Below are 17,387 nucleotides of genomic sequence, written 5' to 3' on the forward strand. Positions count from 1 at the left end.
CACAAACATTAAACATGGTTATTAGTGCTGTGCACCTCGTACGCTGACATGACACACGGCTCTTTGTAGTCTTCCCTTCCAGAAGGTGACAAGTGGGAGATGCTGAAAGCACCTCCGTGGGATCTGAAGATCTGAATAGGAATCTGTATCAGTGTGCACAGAGATCCATGTAGGAAGTGTAAAACGTTTTTTAATTGTTACTTTTTAACTCAGTTTTCCCAGCTCCTTCCTTTTCATGGTCCCCAGATACAAGTTGTAACCAAAACTAGAATATTTCAGGGGGCAGAAAAGATGTGGTAGGAATTATATCTCCTCAGAAAATTTAAGATCATAACTATCCCAGGAAGCAAAAAACCCCCAATCAGAGTTATGAAAACGGACTGTGTCTTACATAGTCAGTGATTTTCAAGCCATCAAGTGCCATAAGCTGAGGGGACACATCAAAGGAAGGTTCAGTCCAGGCAGACATTGCAGTTGTGCAATTTTTTAGACATCTCTTACAGACCACAGGTGACAGAAGGTGCAGATCCATGTAACCTTTTGTCTTGATTCAGTGCAGCTACTCTAATGGCCTACTTATGCATTGGGCTGGTTCTGCATAATTGCAGGGTAATTAAATAAACCAGGCTAAAAGGAAGCCACTTTTCCTTTAGAAGTAATTTTGACCAATTATATGTGTGTGGGTGGGTATAAAGCACAGTATATCAAAGAGCCTAAGTTGGATTATAATCAGGTGTTTTTTAGTTTGATTTGCCTTCGTCTATTTTTAAGGAATCCTGTTTTATCAACCTGAGTAGTGTTTTATGTGTTTGCTGTTTTAGTGTTTGGTATAATTACTGGCTTTTTCAATGCAAGAATGGATAGAGCTGGAAGGTTACAGATGACTTCAGAGGGAGTGTTCATTTACAGTATTATTCCAGATTACACACCATACAAAAAGTATGTTAATGTGAATTTCCCAGACATCAGCACCAGTGTTTAAACACAGAACTGTCAAAAAGATGCTAAAAAGCAATCTGAGACAGTTATGCAGTCTTTCCACTGTATCACTCACTGCTGTATTCTAAAAGGTTGAAATGAGAGGGAAGAAGCACTAAGTGGGCACTTACATGATTGTCACTTCTTTTAATGAATACTAAAAATTTTGCTCAGTACAAAATACCAGGAAAGAAGCAAAACACATCTGCCTGTCCAGGTTTGCATTTAGCTCAGCAAAGTTGGGAGCTGATAACCACTGTGAGCTTCAGAGGAGGTCCAGAGTTGATAAAGATGCCTCACTTGTTACAAGAGAAGCCTGGATTATGGACACCATGAGTTTGCTCTTGGATTATTTGCAGTGTTGATCTGGTTTACTTGGTTGATAATAGAACAAGATGAACCCTTAATAACACAGACTTCCACTTTGAACAAGCTCAGCTGCAGAGAAATAGCAAACAGACAGTGTTGCTCAGCAGGCTGCATTATGCAGCCTGTAGTCCAAGTAATGGTTCCCCAGCACTTCAAGTTATTTTGTAAAAATTATGTTTGCCATAAAAAGAACCTACTGGAGTTTGGAAGTAAAAAATTGCTGCAATAATTCTGTAATTGGTGCATAAACATGCAAAAATTAGATGTTCGGTTGATTTTCTTAATTAGTAATCTGCAGTAATGAAAGGAATAAACAAAGATGTTCCTAGCTGAAGAAATATATATGTTCCTATACATATTATATTACCAGAACTGCTGTCATATTCTTATCCTGAACAAATGAAGGCTAAGAAACTTTCTGAGGAAGCTTTGCTGTAAACTGACAAAAACTCCGTTGATGAAGTGAAAAAGTCTGTAAGATGATAACACATCTGGCTATATATAAGTTAAATATGATAACCTGAGCTTGTTGATAGTAAACTACTCTCAAATGATAAGAAATTATATTGATGGAGGAAATTTAGGGCCGATTTTTTTGTGTAAGGAGTTGTTCTGGGAGCAGAGCCACTGCTGCCTGACTTCTTGGTTCTTGTCTTATAGATCTGCTGTGGGTTCCAAGCTGCCTCATTCCTTTGAAACCTCTCCATCAGATTGGGAATTATTTACCTTAGACACTTTCAGGAAATTCAAGGGAACATAATTACCTTTGAGGTCTTTATATAGTAAATGGCTTTTCAATCTGCTGGGCAGTTTCAGACAGATGCAGAGTGACAAGCAGGCAGAAGTCTAAAGCATTGTACTTCAGCAAGTTCCATATTTTCCCTAAGAAAAAAGATATCTTTTTCTAAAACTGCTAAATTAAGGGCAAGATAATGTGTCTCCAGCATTTTATTGCATATAAGGGGAGATTACAAAGTGGAAAGGGGAAAATAAGAGAGGAGCCATAAAGAGTCATGTAGCCAAGAAGAAGGAAAAGGATGGGAGAAATCTCTTATCCCACATTAAGACAGAGGCTGACAGAGGTGGATGGTGGCTTGGAGCCCCATTCCAAATTGGCAGAAGGCAAAAGTTGAATGTGGCCTGAAAGAGAAAGCTCAGAAGCCCAGGGCTGAATCTGAGCCAGTGTGTTTCTGATAGGATTTTGATTTGTAAAGGTTTCATTCCAAATCCAAATAGGATGAAGTAGATATAGGTTGATTATGGAGGAAAATAATTTTAGTTTCTTGCAAATTAAACATTATGAGAGTTAAAAACCCCAACACTTATTTTAGGGAAAAATAAAAGAAATTTTGCCTAGAAATGAAATTTTTATTCACCCCAAAATATTTTAAATGGACATTTTGCTTAATTTTTTTCCTTGGTAATGTCAGAAAGACTGTATGAATTTCTAAATATAACCCATTCCATCCAAGTGGCATTTTAATACAGAAAAAATATTTAGGTAAAATTTTTCCAACCAATTCTAGTTGCAGTTTATGGCCAGATTAGAAGCATATTTTTGCAGAATCTTCTCAGGTGCCAAGAACAGAAGGATACCTGGACTTTGGACAAAAACACTTGCCTTGTTTTGGCTGGTCAAGAGAAGAGATAAGACAAAAAATGTAACTTCCCCCAAATTCATAACTTTTCTTCTTTTTTTTCTTTGTTTGAAATTACATCTTTGACTCCCATAGCATATGTTCTTGCATGTGTTTCTTGGCACTCCTGAAGGGCAGATCTGTTTCTTACATGCTTCCTGCCTTATTTTTTTCTGGGGAATTAATTTTGTCCTGGATATGTGTGCAGGATTCCTGTGACAGCCATAATTTTCTTTAATATCATTGTATACACAGAGCTTCTGTATTAATACTGAGTTTGCTACCTGCCCACCAGCAAAGCCATATGCTAGAATCAAATGTTAATTGGTTATCAGTTGGGGATTTAGTCCTACTCATCTGCTAGATGGATAGTATGAGAAACTTACACCAGAGTTAATGGAACATACTCTCTAGTCTTGTCAAATTGCCCGTCTGCCATAGACTTGTTCCATTACAATCAAAACACAAAATGAGGTTTGGATTTGTTTTAGCTTTGCAGGCTCTTTAAAATTCTGGTTTGTTTTTCAATGTGGCTTGCTTGACAAGAGTCTAGAGAATCAGGGAGGATGGAAGGAACCTCTGAAGGACATTGAGTTAAACCTTTTCCTCAAAGCAGGCATGGTTAGAGACCAGAACCTTGGCCTGATGAACTCAGTGCCTTTGAGGGAGGAGATTTCCCAGCTGCTCAGGGCACCTACTTCACTTTTTTACCATCCTCATGGTAAAATTCTTTCCTTGTGGCATGTTCTCACTTGTGCCTGTTGCTGTTTGGCATGCATCTCTAAGAAGGACTTGCTCTTGCATTTACCTGGGCTCAGGTGGTTGCAGACCAGCAGCAGGGTCTACCCTGCACCTTCTCTGGGTCTGAACAGCCTCAGATCTCAGTCTCTCCTCTCATCCCAACCACCTTGGCTGCTCTCTGATGGGCTTGCCTCAGTTTCTCAGTAGCTTTCGTGTCACTGAATAGCCCAGATAGGACCCCACACTCCAAAGGAAGTCTCACAAGTGCTACATGGTGGAGAAAGATCACTTCCATTGTTCAGCTGGTTTCTGAAAACTCGGTGTGGTGATTAACACAGCCAGGGTGTCACGGCCACAAAGACTCCCTGCAGAATATTTTTGAGTGCAGTTACTCCTTCCTGGGTGCAGCTGTGGGAATAACTGATAAACATGGAAGCATTTGAATTATCTATGATCAAGAGCTGTTGGGATAAAAATGGAAAGTGTGTGTTCTAGGACTGTGCATAGGAACACAGCCATACAACAGCTCTAAGATTATGTGCCCTTGGGGATGTCCTGCTCCTAGCCAAGGAAGCCAGGGCTGCAAATTGTGCAGAAATCTGTTCCTTACACATAACTTCACAGCAGCAGTGCCTAGGCAGGAACAAGATTTCAAAGATTTATACCTAAGTCTGACTTTGTAATTCAAGAGCCCTCGGAGTATAAAGCAAAGCACATTCTAAAGTATTCCAAGGAGCAAAGTTTGAACAAAACATTGCTAAATCTATGAATAAGCAGCAGAAAGTACCCTATTAGTAAAAAAATTAAGATTTGAAAGGTAAAAAGTGTAGTTAAGGGGACAAAGAAAAGAAAATAATTTTACCAAAGCCTGGTGTGGAATGAAAGAATATAACAAACACCTGAGATGCATACTCATCAAAAACACAGTTGTTAATTGAAAAGCTGACAGACCTGTAACTACAGCAGTGCCTCTGGCCGCCACTATAATAAATGTAACTGTACATTTAGAGTAATTTGCTAATTTGCCTAAGTAACACCCACAGACAGCAACATGACATAAATACATTAGTGGAAGCAACAACTATAACCAGCTCATACAGGTTCTTGGCTGCTAGACGGATGGATCAGATGAGCTGGAAAAGATTTACTGAACAGAACAGAAAGGGAGCTGGTAACCACATTGTGGGATACAGGATTTCTTTATTCCTTTAACGCCTGAAGATGCCCCATGTTGCAGCATGTAAATAACATTTTTAACTTGTGTGTGTGTGTATACACACCTAGAAAGCTTGTACAGGTGGAGTACACATCTGCTAAATGCCAAGTGTTTCAGAAACTAAACAGAGAAGCCTTTCAGGTAAATCATTGAATCTTGAACCTTTAACATGCAATTATGAATATCTGAAAAGAGTTTTTGGTAAATATTCTAAAGACATGTATGTATTTGGTCCATAGGAAAGACTGGAACCTGTACCATCAGCTTTCCTAATACAGGTGTTCCAAGTGTCTGAAACTTGTATTTCAGAATTACCCACGTCTTCATCTGGCAAAGTTCAGCCCTGTGTCACCTCCCTTAGGCTAGCACTGTTCTGTCTTCTGTTTCCATAGCTCTGAATCACACTGTTGCATTTTATTCTGAAGTCCTACTCATGCCAACTTTTGCCATTGCATATTAACTCGTTTTTTGTGTTCTCTAAATAGCCTGCCTCCAGGTTAAGCTTGGGCCATCACTAAGGATTTTTATGTTATCAGCAATGCATTTCTAAAATTAAAATCCCAAAAAATTGCTGTTACGCAAGGTGGGTTTAATTTTCAGTAAGATATTTCTTTCTGGTCCCAATCTCCTCTTCTGACCGTCTTGATCCTGATGCAAATTAACAGTGCAGAAACAAAGCTAATGAATGCAGCTTTGCACAGTTTCTCTCTTTGTTTCTTCCAGATGTGCTTAGGAGGTTTGTGCTGAGCTGTTTGAGACAGGCAATGCCAGCTCTCAGGGGCAGAATCCAGTGAATAACCAAATGCAGAGTCAGGTGAAAAGTTTCTGTTTCAGTGCTGCTCTCAGGAAGAGCCCACGTGTGTGGGCATATATATTCTTGCCTTCATCAGGAGGTTGTTCTAAGGTTTTTCACTAAATACGGGTTGTAAAATATTCTTGAACATGAGTCACTTTAAATTATAGTCTGCAGAGCTAAGGGAGTCACTGAGAAAATGGAGCAGGAAAAAAGCCATGGGATAGAGGCAAAGAGTGAGATTTCACTGTGGGATGTGGATTTTTGACAGCCAAACTGAGTCCATGCCTTGCTTGAAGGCTTGATATTAATGTCAGGGCACAGACCCCTCTGGCTGACCCAAGTTCTGAGTGTCAGTACAGGCTGACAAAGACCTCAGCTCTGGGAGAAGAGAGCTGACATGATTTTATGAAGCATTACGGCTGATCTTCTTTGAACCCTAATTTCTGTCAAAGAGTTATCATCACTGTCACAGTAAATGATACTTGCAGCACAAATGGCAATTAACTAGAAGTAAATAGTAGAGCAGAAGTCTGCAGACTGGTTTTTAAGGTTGATGAGTTGAAAGTAATTTCAACACATTAATGCTAAGCATGCTAAATCATAGTGTGCCATGAAAAAGACAGTAATGTCATTTACCTGAAATCAGCAGGAATTACAATAACATGTAGTAGGGGTAGGCTCGATTGTTTCAAATATGTGAGCATATTACAGGAACCGATAACACTTTGTCTATCTGTTTGCTTTTATCAGATTTTTCATAAAACAAGTAATTTGTTTGTTTTTCACTGTTTTAGGTAGCCTGCCCTATGAGTACAAGATTGTGATAGCAGGAAATCATGAATTGACCTTTGACCAGGAATTCATGGCTGACTTAATCAAGCAGGACTTTTACTATTTCCCCTCTGTTTCTAAGCTGAAGCCAGAGAGCTATGAAAATGTACAGTCTCTTCTAACAAACTGCATCTATCTTCAAGACTCTGAAGTGACGGTGAGGGGATTCAGAATATATGGCTCCCCTTGGTAAGCAGGTTTTTAAGCATACATAAAAAAAATATTGTTGATTGCTATCACATCAGCCATTTTGTCTGCATCAGCTGTATTTGAATTGCTGTGTTAGGAAGAAAAGTAACACTCACTTTGATAAAGTTTTTATATTTTCTTGTAATGAATCATTTCTGTGACAAAATAATGTACTGTACGGTGGGTATGGTTAACCAAATAATGATGGGAAAAAAAGATGGTGTGCTCTTCAAACTCTCAGCCAGGAACAGTTGTTTAACAGTCCATGCAGGGGGCTTCTGTGTCATAAAATATTTTTTCTATCCTTGGTGAATTTATTTAATTACAGGTTAATTTTATCACAAGGGTATATTCTTTTGACAATTTCTATCCTACAGAAAGTATTGGAGGTTCATTAGTGTGTACAGTAGTCACTTAATTCAGCAAGCTTATTTCAGCAACTCTGAAGGTCTTTTATTGCATATCCCTCAGAATCTTACTTTCTTTTATAAAGTAATAGCTTTCCTCAAGGTCTAGCTGAGCTTCTGAAGTCAACAACGCAGTGGCAGCTTAATATTTCATGGATTTTGCTCTACTGCATAGTGATCACTTAGAACTCTTGACAGTATTGAAGGCAGATGGACTTTGGTTCCTGACTTCCTTGTATGTGCTGCTTCTGTATCTCTTACTAATGTCCCATTCCTGTTTATTATTTCTGCTGATGGGCCTGTAAATTGAATCTTTTTGTGAGCATTTGGTACATGTTTAAAATAAGTAAAAATGTATTTTAAAAGGCAGAGTTTTAAGGGAATATATTATTCTTCCTTTTAACATCACATCAGGCTGAAATGTAGCAAACAAGTTGTCAAACCTGATGCATATACCCTGATGTGAATTTTCAGTGTGAATAAACTGTGAAATCTCTTGGATTTTTTTTCTTTTTTAGTGAAAATTGTCTTTTTCCCATTTGGTTACTTGAGATGGGTGTTAATTTTGTCTGAGCTTATTATTCTACATTTGTCTAGATTAGTTTCTCTCTTAAATGCACCCTTCTCTTTCTCCCTTTCAGACTTCCAGATCTTTCTGGTTTTTTACAACCTACCAACCTGCTGTTTTATAGTTCATCTTCCTCTTGTGTGTACAATGTATGCAGTCAATGTGCATTTTACTTAATTTTCCAAATTATTTGGGAAGATGTTAGATGGTATCAGTCCCAATATTGACTTCCGAGAAATGCCACTTGGCATATTTTTCCATTTTGATGTTGAACTGTAAATACTGTAATTATGCTCTGTTTTCAATATGTCTGGCAACCTCATGTCTTCATTGCAGTGTTGGTAACCAGGCACCATATTTCCAGTGTCAGTAATAATTTTCCAGGCAGTGAAGTACCAAAAGTTGCATGGAAGTCTAGAAAAATGAAATTAAAACAAAATACTATCTATAAAATAGTACTATGTAGAGGCTAAAGAGAACCACTTGAACTTTCTGTGTGTGATTAGAACTGCAAAAACCTGTTGAGAAAGCCTTTTGTCCACCCACTAACCCATAAATAATGTTTCTGTAAAATCAGCTCTACCACATTCCCTTTGTGACAAATCCTGTCACTCTGCACAAGTTGCCTGAGCTATCTGCCATGATCTATCCTTCAAATAAAAACAACACTTTCCATCTCTTCTGCAACTCCACGTCATGGCTACACTTCCACACTCCATGTTTTACAATGCTGCTAAATCATCTCCCACCCCTTTATGGTCCAGGAAGTTGAGTGTTGCGAGGTCTCCTGAAGATATTTGCTTTCTCCATCTGGGAGAGAGTCTTGATGAAAGTCTTCCAGCCACATTGAGCTTTTTTGCTCGCTATTCAGCAAGGCAGAATGAAGTTTCCATGCCAATTGATGACGTGTCCAGTGGAAACATCAACAGTAGTAATAACAGCCCTTCATCAATCTATCAGGGCAGCAGATGCAGAGTCCCATCAGCCAGGTCACCAGTCAGAAAGCTTGGAAAGGCAAACAGCTCTTGTGTGGGGGTTTGACTAGCTGCTGCTGGATTCCAGGCTGCGGTACACTCCTGTGCCTAGTGAGCACCTCTGTTCTTTGGCATTTCTGTTGCTATACTTTGTATGCCCTAAAAGGAGATGTTTGTCATATCCTCTCTGGGAAACCAATCTCAGTTTCTTTTTACATCATAGTAATGTAATCTCTAAAAAGATACAGAAATTTGCTGAACTTTACATAGTGAATATTTTTTTGAACTAGCATTAAAAACCTTGTCCGCTAGAAAATATTTATCAACATAGTCAAAACCTCACAATTTTAAGTTTTTTAAGGTCTCAGAACTCCATAAGAAAGTCAAATTTCATGTAGTTGCTTGTCTACTATCCTAAATAATTTTCTGTTTCTGCTTAAAAAATATGCATTTAAACTTTCCATTTCTAGTTGCAGCACTGACCTTCTGTCTTTACATCACCTTTTGTAGAAATAATTAGAAGCTAGAGATTTCCCTCATTCATAAAACACGTTGATCAATAGTTGCAAAGTACTTTGAGAACACTGGAGTAAGGTCTGAATGAAAGCCAAGCAGCATTAACTTAGTGTCATTTACCTGTAGCCATCTGCATTTGTATAAATAACCTGTAGACATTAGATTATACTTCTATTTAAAATGTTTTAGTTGCAAATTAAACCATGAGAGCTTGATTGGTTTGTATAACATGCCAGTCTCTAAGGTCTTTTAAATATGTACCACTCGCGTGTGGTTAAATATTTTTAATAGCACTTGGTATTTGTCTTCTATTATTATCTAAAACCAAGTGGTTATTTTTAATTGCACAGAAGAAATGGGACAGTGTTTTGTCTCAGAAACCAGTGCTCTAACTCTCCTGGGCTCCAAGGTCAAGAATTCAAGTGCCAGATTGAGCCTCTACTCACTAAAAAAAATTTAACTGTCTTAATTGTTAATTACACAAGAATTATCATTGAGCAGGGAGCAGCCATTTTGAAATGCCACTTGCAATGCACAAAAGCAGCTACTTAGGAATTAGCACTTGCAAAAGCCATATCTTGGACAGTGGATTATCAGGATAGATGATAAGGAGGAGAAGTGTGAAAACATTAGAAGTTTCATGAGAAACTCAGGAATACCAAGACTTGAAGTGTGTCCAGAGCAATGCTGACTGCAATGGGTAGCTGTTTGGCCTAGGGGCATGATGCTTCTCACAGCGCTTATGGGGCTGGCTGCCAGATCCGGATGGATGAGCAGGGCACCAGTAAGAATGCAATGTGCTTCAAAGAATCCCAGGATGGCTCAGGCTGGAAGGGACCACAGTGGGGCAGCTGGTCCCACCTCCCTGCTCCAGCAGGGCCATCCCACAGCACAGGGCACAGGATTGTGTCCAGAGGGGTCTGGATTGGGTCCAGAGGGCCCCAGCTCCCTCAGCCTTTCCCTGCCACAGATGCTCCAGGCCCTGAATCATCTCTGCAGCCTCCACTGGCCCCAATCCAGGAGCTCCCTGTCCCTCCTGTGCTGAGGAGCCCAGGACTGGACACAGCACTGCAGATGTGCCACACAGGGCTGGGCAGAGGGGCAGGATCACTCCTGACCTGCTGGCACTGCTCTTCTTAATGCACTTCCTTCAGTACAGCTCAGATGCTGGGAGCTGTTGGCTCTTCTTCAGTATAAAGGCTGGACACCCTGATTTATTTCTGCAAAAGCAAGTCATAGGAAAATGCACTCTGGTTTCATCCCAACAAAACCCAGGGCATAGCCAGAACACATTCACAGACCTGGAAACAATCCTGTGCACACACCAGCTATAGTTGCTGTGAATGTAAAAGAGAAGACTTTAGTTTTTCAATAACATTTACTGTAAAATGGAAAGCTTCTAGTTGAAAAGTACTTTTAAACTCCCCTTTTGTTCTGAACTGTTATGAAGATAGACAAACTGGCAGATCGAATAACTCAAATAATTCTGTGTAATAATTCCATATAATATACTTGGGACTGTTAAGATTTCCAAGGATGAAGCCATTTTCTAGAGGGTTTTCATTTATTTTTCAGTAACAAAAAAAAAACCAATCATGTAATAGAAGTAAAAATACAGCCAGCAGGAACACCAGAGAAGTGGCAGAGAAAACACCCTTAGATGTTTCCAAGACTTGGCTAGACAGTCAAGGCTGACCAGATCTAGTGGTGGTGAGAGGTAGTGAGTGGTAAGTTGGACAGCAGATCTCCAGAAGTCCTTTTTGAGCCATCTTTCTGTGATTCTGTCAATCCCACTATGGAGCTAAAACTTTGTGTGAGGCAGACACCTGAAATGGGCAGGTATCAACAAAGGCCTTGCAACAGGGAGTTTGCTGTTGTTATCACACTCACTACAAGCAGTAGATGGTCCCTTGAAGCAGAAGGTCTTTGTCACCACACAGCGTTCTTTGTTATCAGATAGGGTATTAACTCTATGATTACATCATTCATGGAAAAATACTAATAATTTATTAGTGAGTATTTGAGTCACAGATTTTCAGCCTTCTATTGTAGTTCATCACTCCCTCCCAGTACTATGATGCAGGTAAGAGTTTTGGTATTAGCCACACCTTGAAGATAGACTATACCATCCACTCTTATTTCTGTAACTGCCAAAGATTTTAATTGCACAATTACACACTGTGTTTGCTCAAAAAGACCTGATGCATTCAGTGCACAAGATCTGCTGTGCTTGCTGAACAAGTCCACTGGATATTAATCCTTTTACAGTTCTTATTCAGAAATGCCCTGTAAAAAACAAATGCCTATAAAAGTGCATGTGAAATTTTGTATGGACATGGGAACAGGTCTCTGAGGTTTGTAGAAAAGATGTGCATCTGCTAAAGGACTGTGTGTATGTTCTGATCTGGTGGAAAATGGTGAGTGGCCTTTCTGTTAAGAAGTGGATGATTGTGCATTTGTGACAGGATAAGAGTACATATTTTACTTGATGGTGCAAAAGAAATGCAAGTAGCATTTCTTTTGAAGGAGAAGATCTTCTTCTAGCTTTCCATAATAGTTGTAAGCAGATGTATACAGCTGCAGGAGAAACTTTGGTCCTCCTGCTTTCAAGCAGGCATGCAAGGTGGCAGGAAAGCATGTTATCTCTTTCAGCACTTTTTTTCCATTTTCCACCATGTGGGAAAGGAAGGGACAATCACAACTCTCTTGCAAACATAGGACAGTTTCATTATTCTAAATGACATATTGGTCTGGATAACTTAAAGAAGCCCTTTTGGATGAGATTGCCTCCAGACTCTATCCAGAGTGCATTTCTACTTGGCTTCAGTTTTCTGTAGAGATCTATTCTTGTGAAACAGAACCTCATTTTTCTTTTTGCAGAAGTAAATTTTTTTTCTAGTGTCTATGTATTCTCATTTCCTCCTTCATTCTTTTGTTAAAGGCCTTATGAACTCCAGAAACTTTTAATTTCCCAGTCAGGGAAGATGTGAGAGCAAATATTAATGTCAGTCTGGAAAGGCATTTGTGATCATTTGTCCTGCAGAGACAGATGCCTGGGCTGGACTCCTGGGGTTTTGTAGGTTCCCTCCAATGAAACGTTGATTTGATTTGGCCTGGCATGTTTACACATGGATCAACAGCTCTGGTGCCACATTATTTTTCCAAAATTGGGAACTGAGAGAAGAAAGTTAAGGTATGTGGGAAACAGTTTCTTTCTGTTTAAGTCTTGTTTTTATTGAGTTTAGCAAACTGGCTGAGGCCCATCTCACGAGCTCTGGCTTCGCCAGAGAAGATGGATTAATTCCTTCCAGTTTAAAGAACATCAGCATGTAGGTTGCATTAGTATCATCCCAAAGCAGCCTTGACAGGGACCTTATTCTCCAAATCATCATCCCCCTTTGGCTGGAGAGCTGGAATTTGGTTCCAACCTGTTGTCCCTTTCTTGGTGCACTGCAGTTGTCTGGACTATTCCAGCCAAGTGTCTTTACTCCAGTTGTGCATCCAGTGTGGATGCACAACTCTTGTCTCAGTTGATATTTTCTTGTCTGATTTGTGTTTTATCACAGAGTAGGTGACTTTGTTATTTGACTTCTTGAATATGTTCTCTTTTTTCTTTCTGTGTGTCTGCGCATGTGTGTAACTTCCATGTGTAATCAAAACAGTTTCAAAGAGCATGCAAAGGGCCAAACTGAGGCAGCCCTATTTTGGTTCCACACAGACTCCAGGCCTAAGTCTCCATTTCAGTGCCTTTCTCCTCCATCTTTTCAAGAACAGCTTTTCATTCCTCACTGAACTCAGTTTCCATCAGTGAAGATTTATAGATTCATTTCATGAGAGGGACACGCTTTCATTTTGCCAGTGATTAATCACCTAATGTTTACTTTCTGGGACCTTGTACAAATTTTTAGTCATTGAGGTGAGCATCAATTAAAATGAAACTGTATTAAAATAATATATTGACTTCATTTAACATAATAAACCTCCCAAGCTGGGAGTGTGGCTTCCATATAGAGCAGCAGCAGCAGCAGCAGCAGCAGCTCAAGTTGTTACACTGTGGGTTTCACTCCCCAGAATTCCCAGAAAAAGCTTCTGCCTCAAAGTGACCATTCCAATTCTTAGTTCTTATGTCCCCTTTCAAATAAAAAAAAACTGATTTAGCATCTTCCACATAACAAAAATATATAGGGAATCAAATGTTTTATTACTGGACAAAACCATACCAGATGTTTTTCTTAGTAAAATATCTGATCCTTTTATGTTCTTTTTGTGCTGCACTCTCACTTGGTCAAAAGATAAAAATACAAATAACTGAAGTGCACTTGCTTCTGTACTGTTTCCTGAGGAAAATTCCCTCTAAAACACTTCCAAACTTCAGATTAAGTGGATTTCTGAGCAGATGGTTTGTTTTCCATGTCTGTACTACAGTTTTGTTTGGATGGATGCAGAAATCCTGGATGTGGATGAATTCTAGACTGCTGGGTTTGGCTGCTCAGAAATATGTTTTAAAAGTGGTAGATATTCCCTGATTGTTAAAGTTGGGAACTATTTGGAGTTGTTTCAATTAGTGACTTTGAGGCAGGCAATAGAAGTGAGTAATTTAGGTAGACTTGACGTGGTTCTTGAAAAAAATGAAAGTAGTCAATGGGAATAATAGACTCTACTCACTATTTAGAAATGAGGCATCTCAGGTTTCAGAAATTTTTGAGAGAAGTTTGGCATCTAAGCCTACCTGATGTGGCTGTTTTACTGTGGTGAGAATGCTGAAGATATTTTCTTTCAGGCATTCAGTATGAGGTAGGTAAGACGTGACAGATGTGTAAGAAATAGCAACATGTTCAGAAGAGAAAAGTTCATCATCCTGTAAAAATATATCATCAGTCTGAGGCACACAGATACAGGTTTAATTGTATTTTAACAGAATGCTGGAGGCATATATTTTTTTTCCTCTTTCATACTTACAAGAAGCCATTTTCCATTTTGGAAGTGGTGCTTCTAAAACTACTTAAAACCACACTGCACTTGTAGTTTAGTCTGCAGCATATGGAAGATTATAAGCATGGTTTTTCCTGCAAAATTATTTTGATCTATTAAGCTCAGCTGTTCAGGGAAAGTGGTGTGGAGAACTGAATGATACTGAACTTCTGGAGTGTGAAAGGTCTTCCAGTGGCAGAAAGTGAGATTTAACATCCTGCCGTTTTAGCATCAGGAATGGATCACTGGATCATTTTTCTCCTTATTTTTTCTTTTGTTTAACAACAACAACAACAAAAAACAGCTTAAATTGGTGCATTTGATGTGATAAATTTGTCTTGGAAAGCCTTTCATTTTCTGCATGACTTGAAAATACAGGAGATGTGAATGTCATTCAGCAGGCTCTGAGTATACAGGTGCTACTGCTTGTGTGAGCAATCATACTGAATTCAGGAGAGGTCTTTTTAATGAATGCTTCCATACAAATTAAGTGACTGAAATGAATTAGCAAGAATCGTTAACATTTCTGAAAAAAGTGCATGGAAGAAAATAAAAATTTGTTAATTCCAAGTGAATTTTCTATGTTGAAAAAGTATAGTTGTTATTAACTATATAAACTCTGCAGTAGGTATGTGAACAAATGAAAATGCGGAATGAACTACACCTTTTGTAGTCCATAAATACCTCACAGTCAAACCAATAAGTTCTAGTTATTAGGTGTTTCTGAGTCACAGCAATTTAGAATACCACTTTTTTTATTCTTTTCTTGTTGATGACCATTCCAGAAAATGTTTTCTCTCAAATAAAATTTCTTCTCAGCATTGCCTAGGGCTGAGGAGTCTGGAACAGAGCATCACAACAGAGGAAAATCAGTACTTTAGAAACCTCTTGCCTGTTGTGTATTAGGGATATGGACCAGTTCCTTAACACATTTCACTGTGACCTCTTGCAGGGGGAGTTTAAGCAGTTAATAAGCCAAAGTAAGAGCTCACTTTGCAGTAGAGCTCTTCCACCATGTCTGTACAAATGTGCAGGACACACACATGCATGTATGCTGAATATAGACCAGAAATTATGTTGATTTCAACATAACAATTTTGGGCAAATCCTATTTCTTGTAATGTCTGAACATTTTGTGTGGCTTTGGATATCTTCATATGAGTGGAGATTTGCATTTACTTGCTTTTCAATATTCCTCCCTTTAGTTAAATTTGAGAGCAGTTGAAAAGTATATTGCTTTAGTTTAATTAGCTTGGTAGGGAAAAGTCCTTTCTTGGGCAGTAATTATTAGTTGTATATTATTAAAAGGAAGTAGTTCACGTTCAGTTACTTAGCAGAAATAATTGAATCTTCTGATCCAGTAAACTAGCTCACTTTGGATTCAGCTGTTTTTTAATTTAAGACCTGTAGAAGAGGAGACCTGTAATTTCACTATGGGGAATTGGCTTCACTTTCCTGCAGTCCATAAACCACAAGAGTGAAATTGCTATCCCCCACAGCAGTTTTCTCTTTATTTTTCACATTTGCTTGAAAGTTTAATTTTATGAGACAGAGCTGATTTTGAAGTTTAAAGTGCTTTTTTTGTTGTTGTTTTGCTGCTTTTCCCCCCATTTTTTTTCTCCTTGAACAAAAAGACTACCAGCTCTATCTGTAGTCTGAGCTGTAGTCCCAGACAGCAGCAATTTCAGGGTGTTTCAAAGATGTAAACACAGTTGGGCACTGTGATGAGCCCCTTGGCAATATTCCAAGAGAAACACAAATAGCCAACTAGTTCAGAGTGGGTCTATGTGGAGCTGATTCTCAGCTGGAGTACCTTGGCAGTGCTCCACCAGCTTTCAAGCCATTTACACCTGGTGAGAATCAGCTTCCCTACTCCGTGGTAGCTTGTATGTGTGCATTTTCCCCAGGTTTTAACACAGTAAAGGTGTTACTACATCAAGAAGGAAATGGCGGCTCTACATGAAGAAGTGTAAATAGAGCCACTGGCATAGGAACTAATTGTAACAAAGCTGTCTGAGTTCTTTCTCTTTTCCCTGACTGGATTTTAAAGGGAAAAGTAATTTACCACTTGTGAAACTGTTTTAACACAGAACACTTCCTTTGGAATTGCTGTTCATAAATTATTTCATTTAATAAATTAGCATTGTTTAAAATGAATTAAAATGAGGATTTTTCTTCACCACTAAGAAAGCAGAGAAAATTGGAAGCAATCATGGAATTGTTTAGGTTGGGAAAGGCCTCTAAGATCAGGTCCAAACATAAAACAAGCACTGCCAGGGCCAACACTAAACCCTGTCCCTAAGATCTACACATCTTCTGAATCTCCAGGGCTGGTGACTCAACCACCTCTCTGGGCAGGCCCTTCCAGTGCTTGAGCACCCTTTCCATGACAAAATTCCTCCTGATGTCCAACCTGAACCTCTCCTGGCACAGCTTGAGACAATTTCCTCTCATCCTGTCCCTTGTTCCCTGGGAGCAGAGCCTGATCCCCCCCAGCTGTCCCCTCCTGTCAGGGAGTTGTGCAGAGCCAGAAGGGCCCCCTGAGCCTCCTTTTCTCCAGGCTGAGCCCCCCCAGCTCCCTCAGCCCCTCCTGGTGCTCCAGCCCCTTCCCCAGCTCTGTTCCCTTCTCTGGACACGCTCCAGCCCCTCCATGTCCATTTCTTGTCCTGAGGTTCCCAGAAGTGCCCCAGGATCTGAGGTGTGGCCCCAGCAGTGCCAGCCCAGGGGACAGTCACTGCCCTGGCCCTGCTGCCACACCATGGCTGGCACAGCCCAGGTGCCATTGGCCTCCTGCCCCCCTGGGCACGCCTGCCTCCTGTCCAGCCGCTGTCCCCAGCACCCCCAGGGCCTTTCCCATCTTTCCAGCCCCTCTGCCCCAGCCTGGAGCTGCAGGGGGTTGGTGTGACCCAAGGCAGGATCCATGGGCCTTGTGGAATCTCAGACCACTGGCCTGGGCCCATGGATCCAGCCTGTCCAGATCCCTCTGCAGAGCCTTCCTGCCCTCCAGCAGATCAACACTCCCACCCAGCGGGGTGCTGTGCATGAACTGACTGGGTGTGCCCTTGATCCGCTTGTCCATATCATCAGTGAAGACATTAAACAGGACTGGCCCCAGTGCTAGGCCCTGGGGACCCCACTGGTGCTGGCCCCACCTGGATTTATACCCAGTGAAGCAGGGCCCACCCAGGCCATGA

General features: G+C 40.1%; 1 protein-coding gene across 4 annotated transcripts in view; it reads left to right on the plus strand.

Annotated features, from left to right (window-relative positions):
- Positions 1-17,387, plus strand: part of MPPED1 (metallophosphoesterase domain containing 1) — a 60,160-nt gene that overhangs the window by 24,475 nt on the left and 18,298 nt on the right. For all 4 annotated transcript variants that reach the window (XM_064701744.1, XM_064701745.1, XM_064701747.1 and 1 more), the window contains one exon: positions 6,532-6,757. In XM_064701744.1, the coding sequence (XP_064557814.1) occupies positions 6,532-6,757 (226 nt within the window). The remainder of the gene's footprint in view (positions 1-6,531; positions 6,758-17,387) is intronic.

This window comes from Zonotrichia leucophrys, chromosome 1A, assembly GCF_028769735.1.
Source record: "Zonotrichia leucophrys gambelii isolate GWCS_2022_RI chromosome 1A, RI_Zleu_2.0, whole genome shotgun sequence".
Classification (NCBI taxonomy): Eukaryota; Metazoa; Chordata; class Aves; order Passeriformes; family Passerellidae; genus Zonotrichia; species Zonotrichia leucophrys.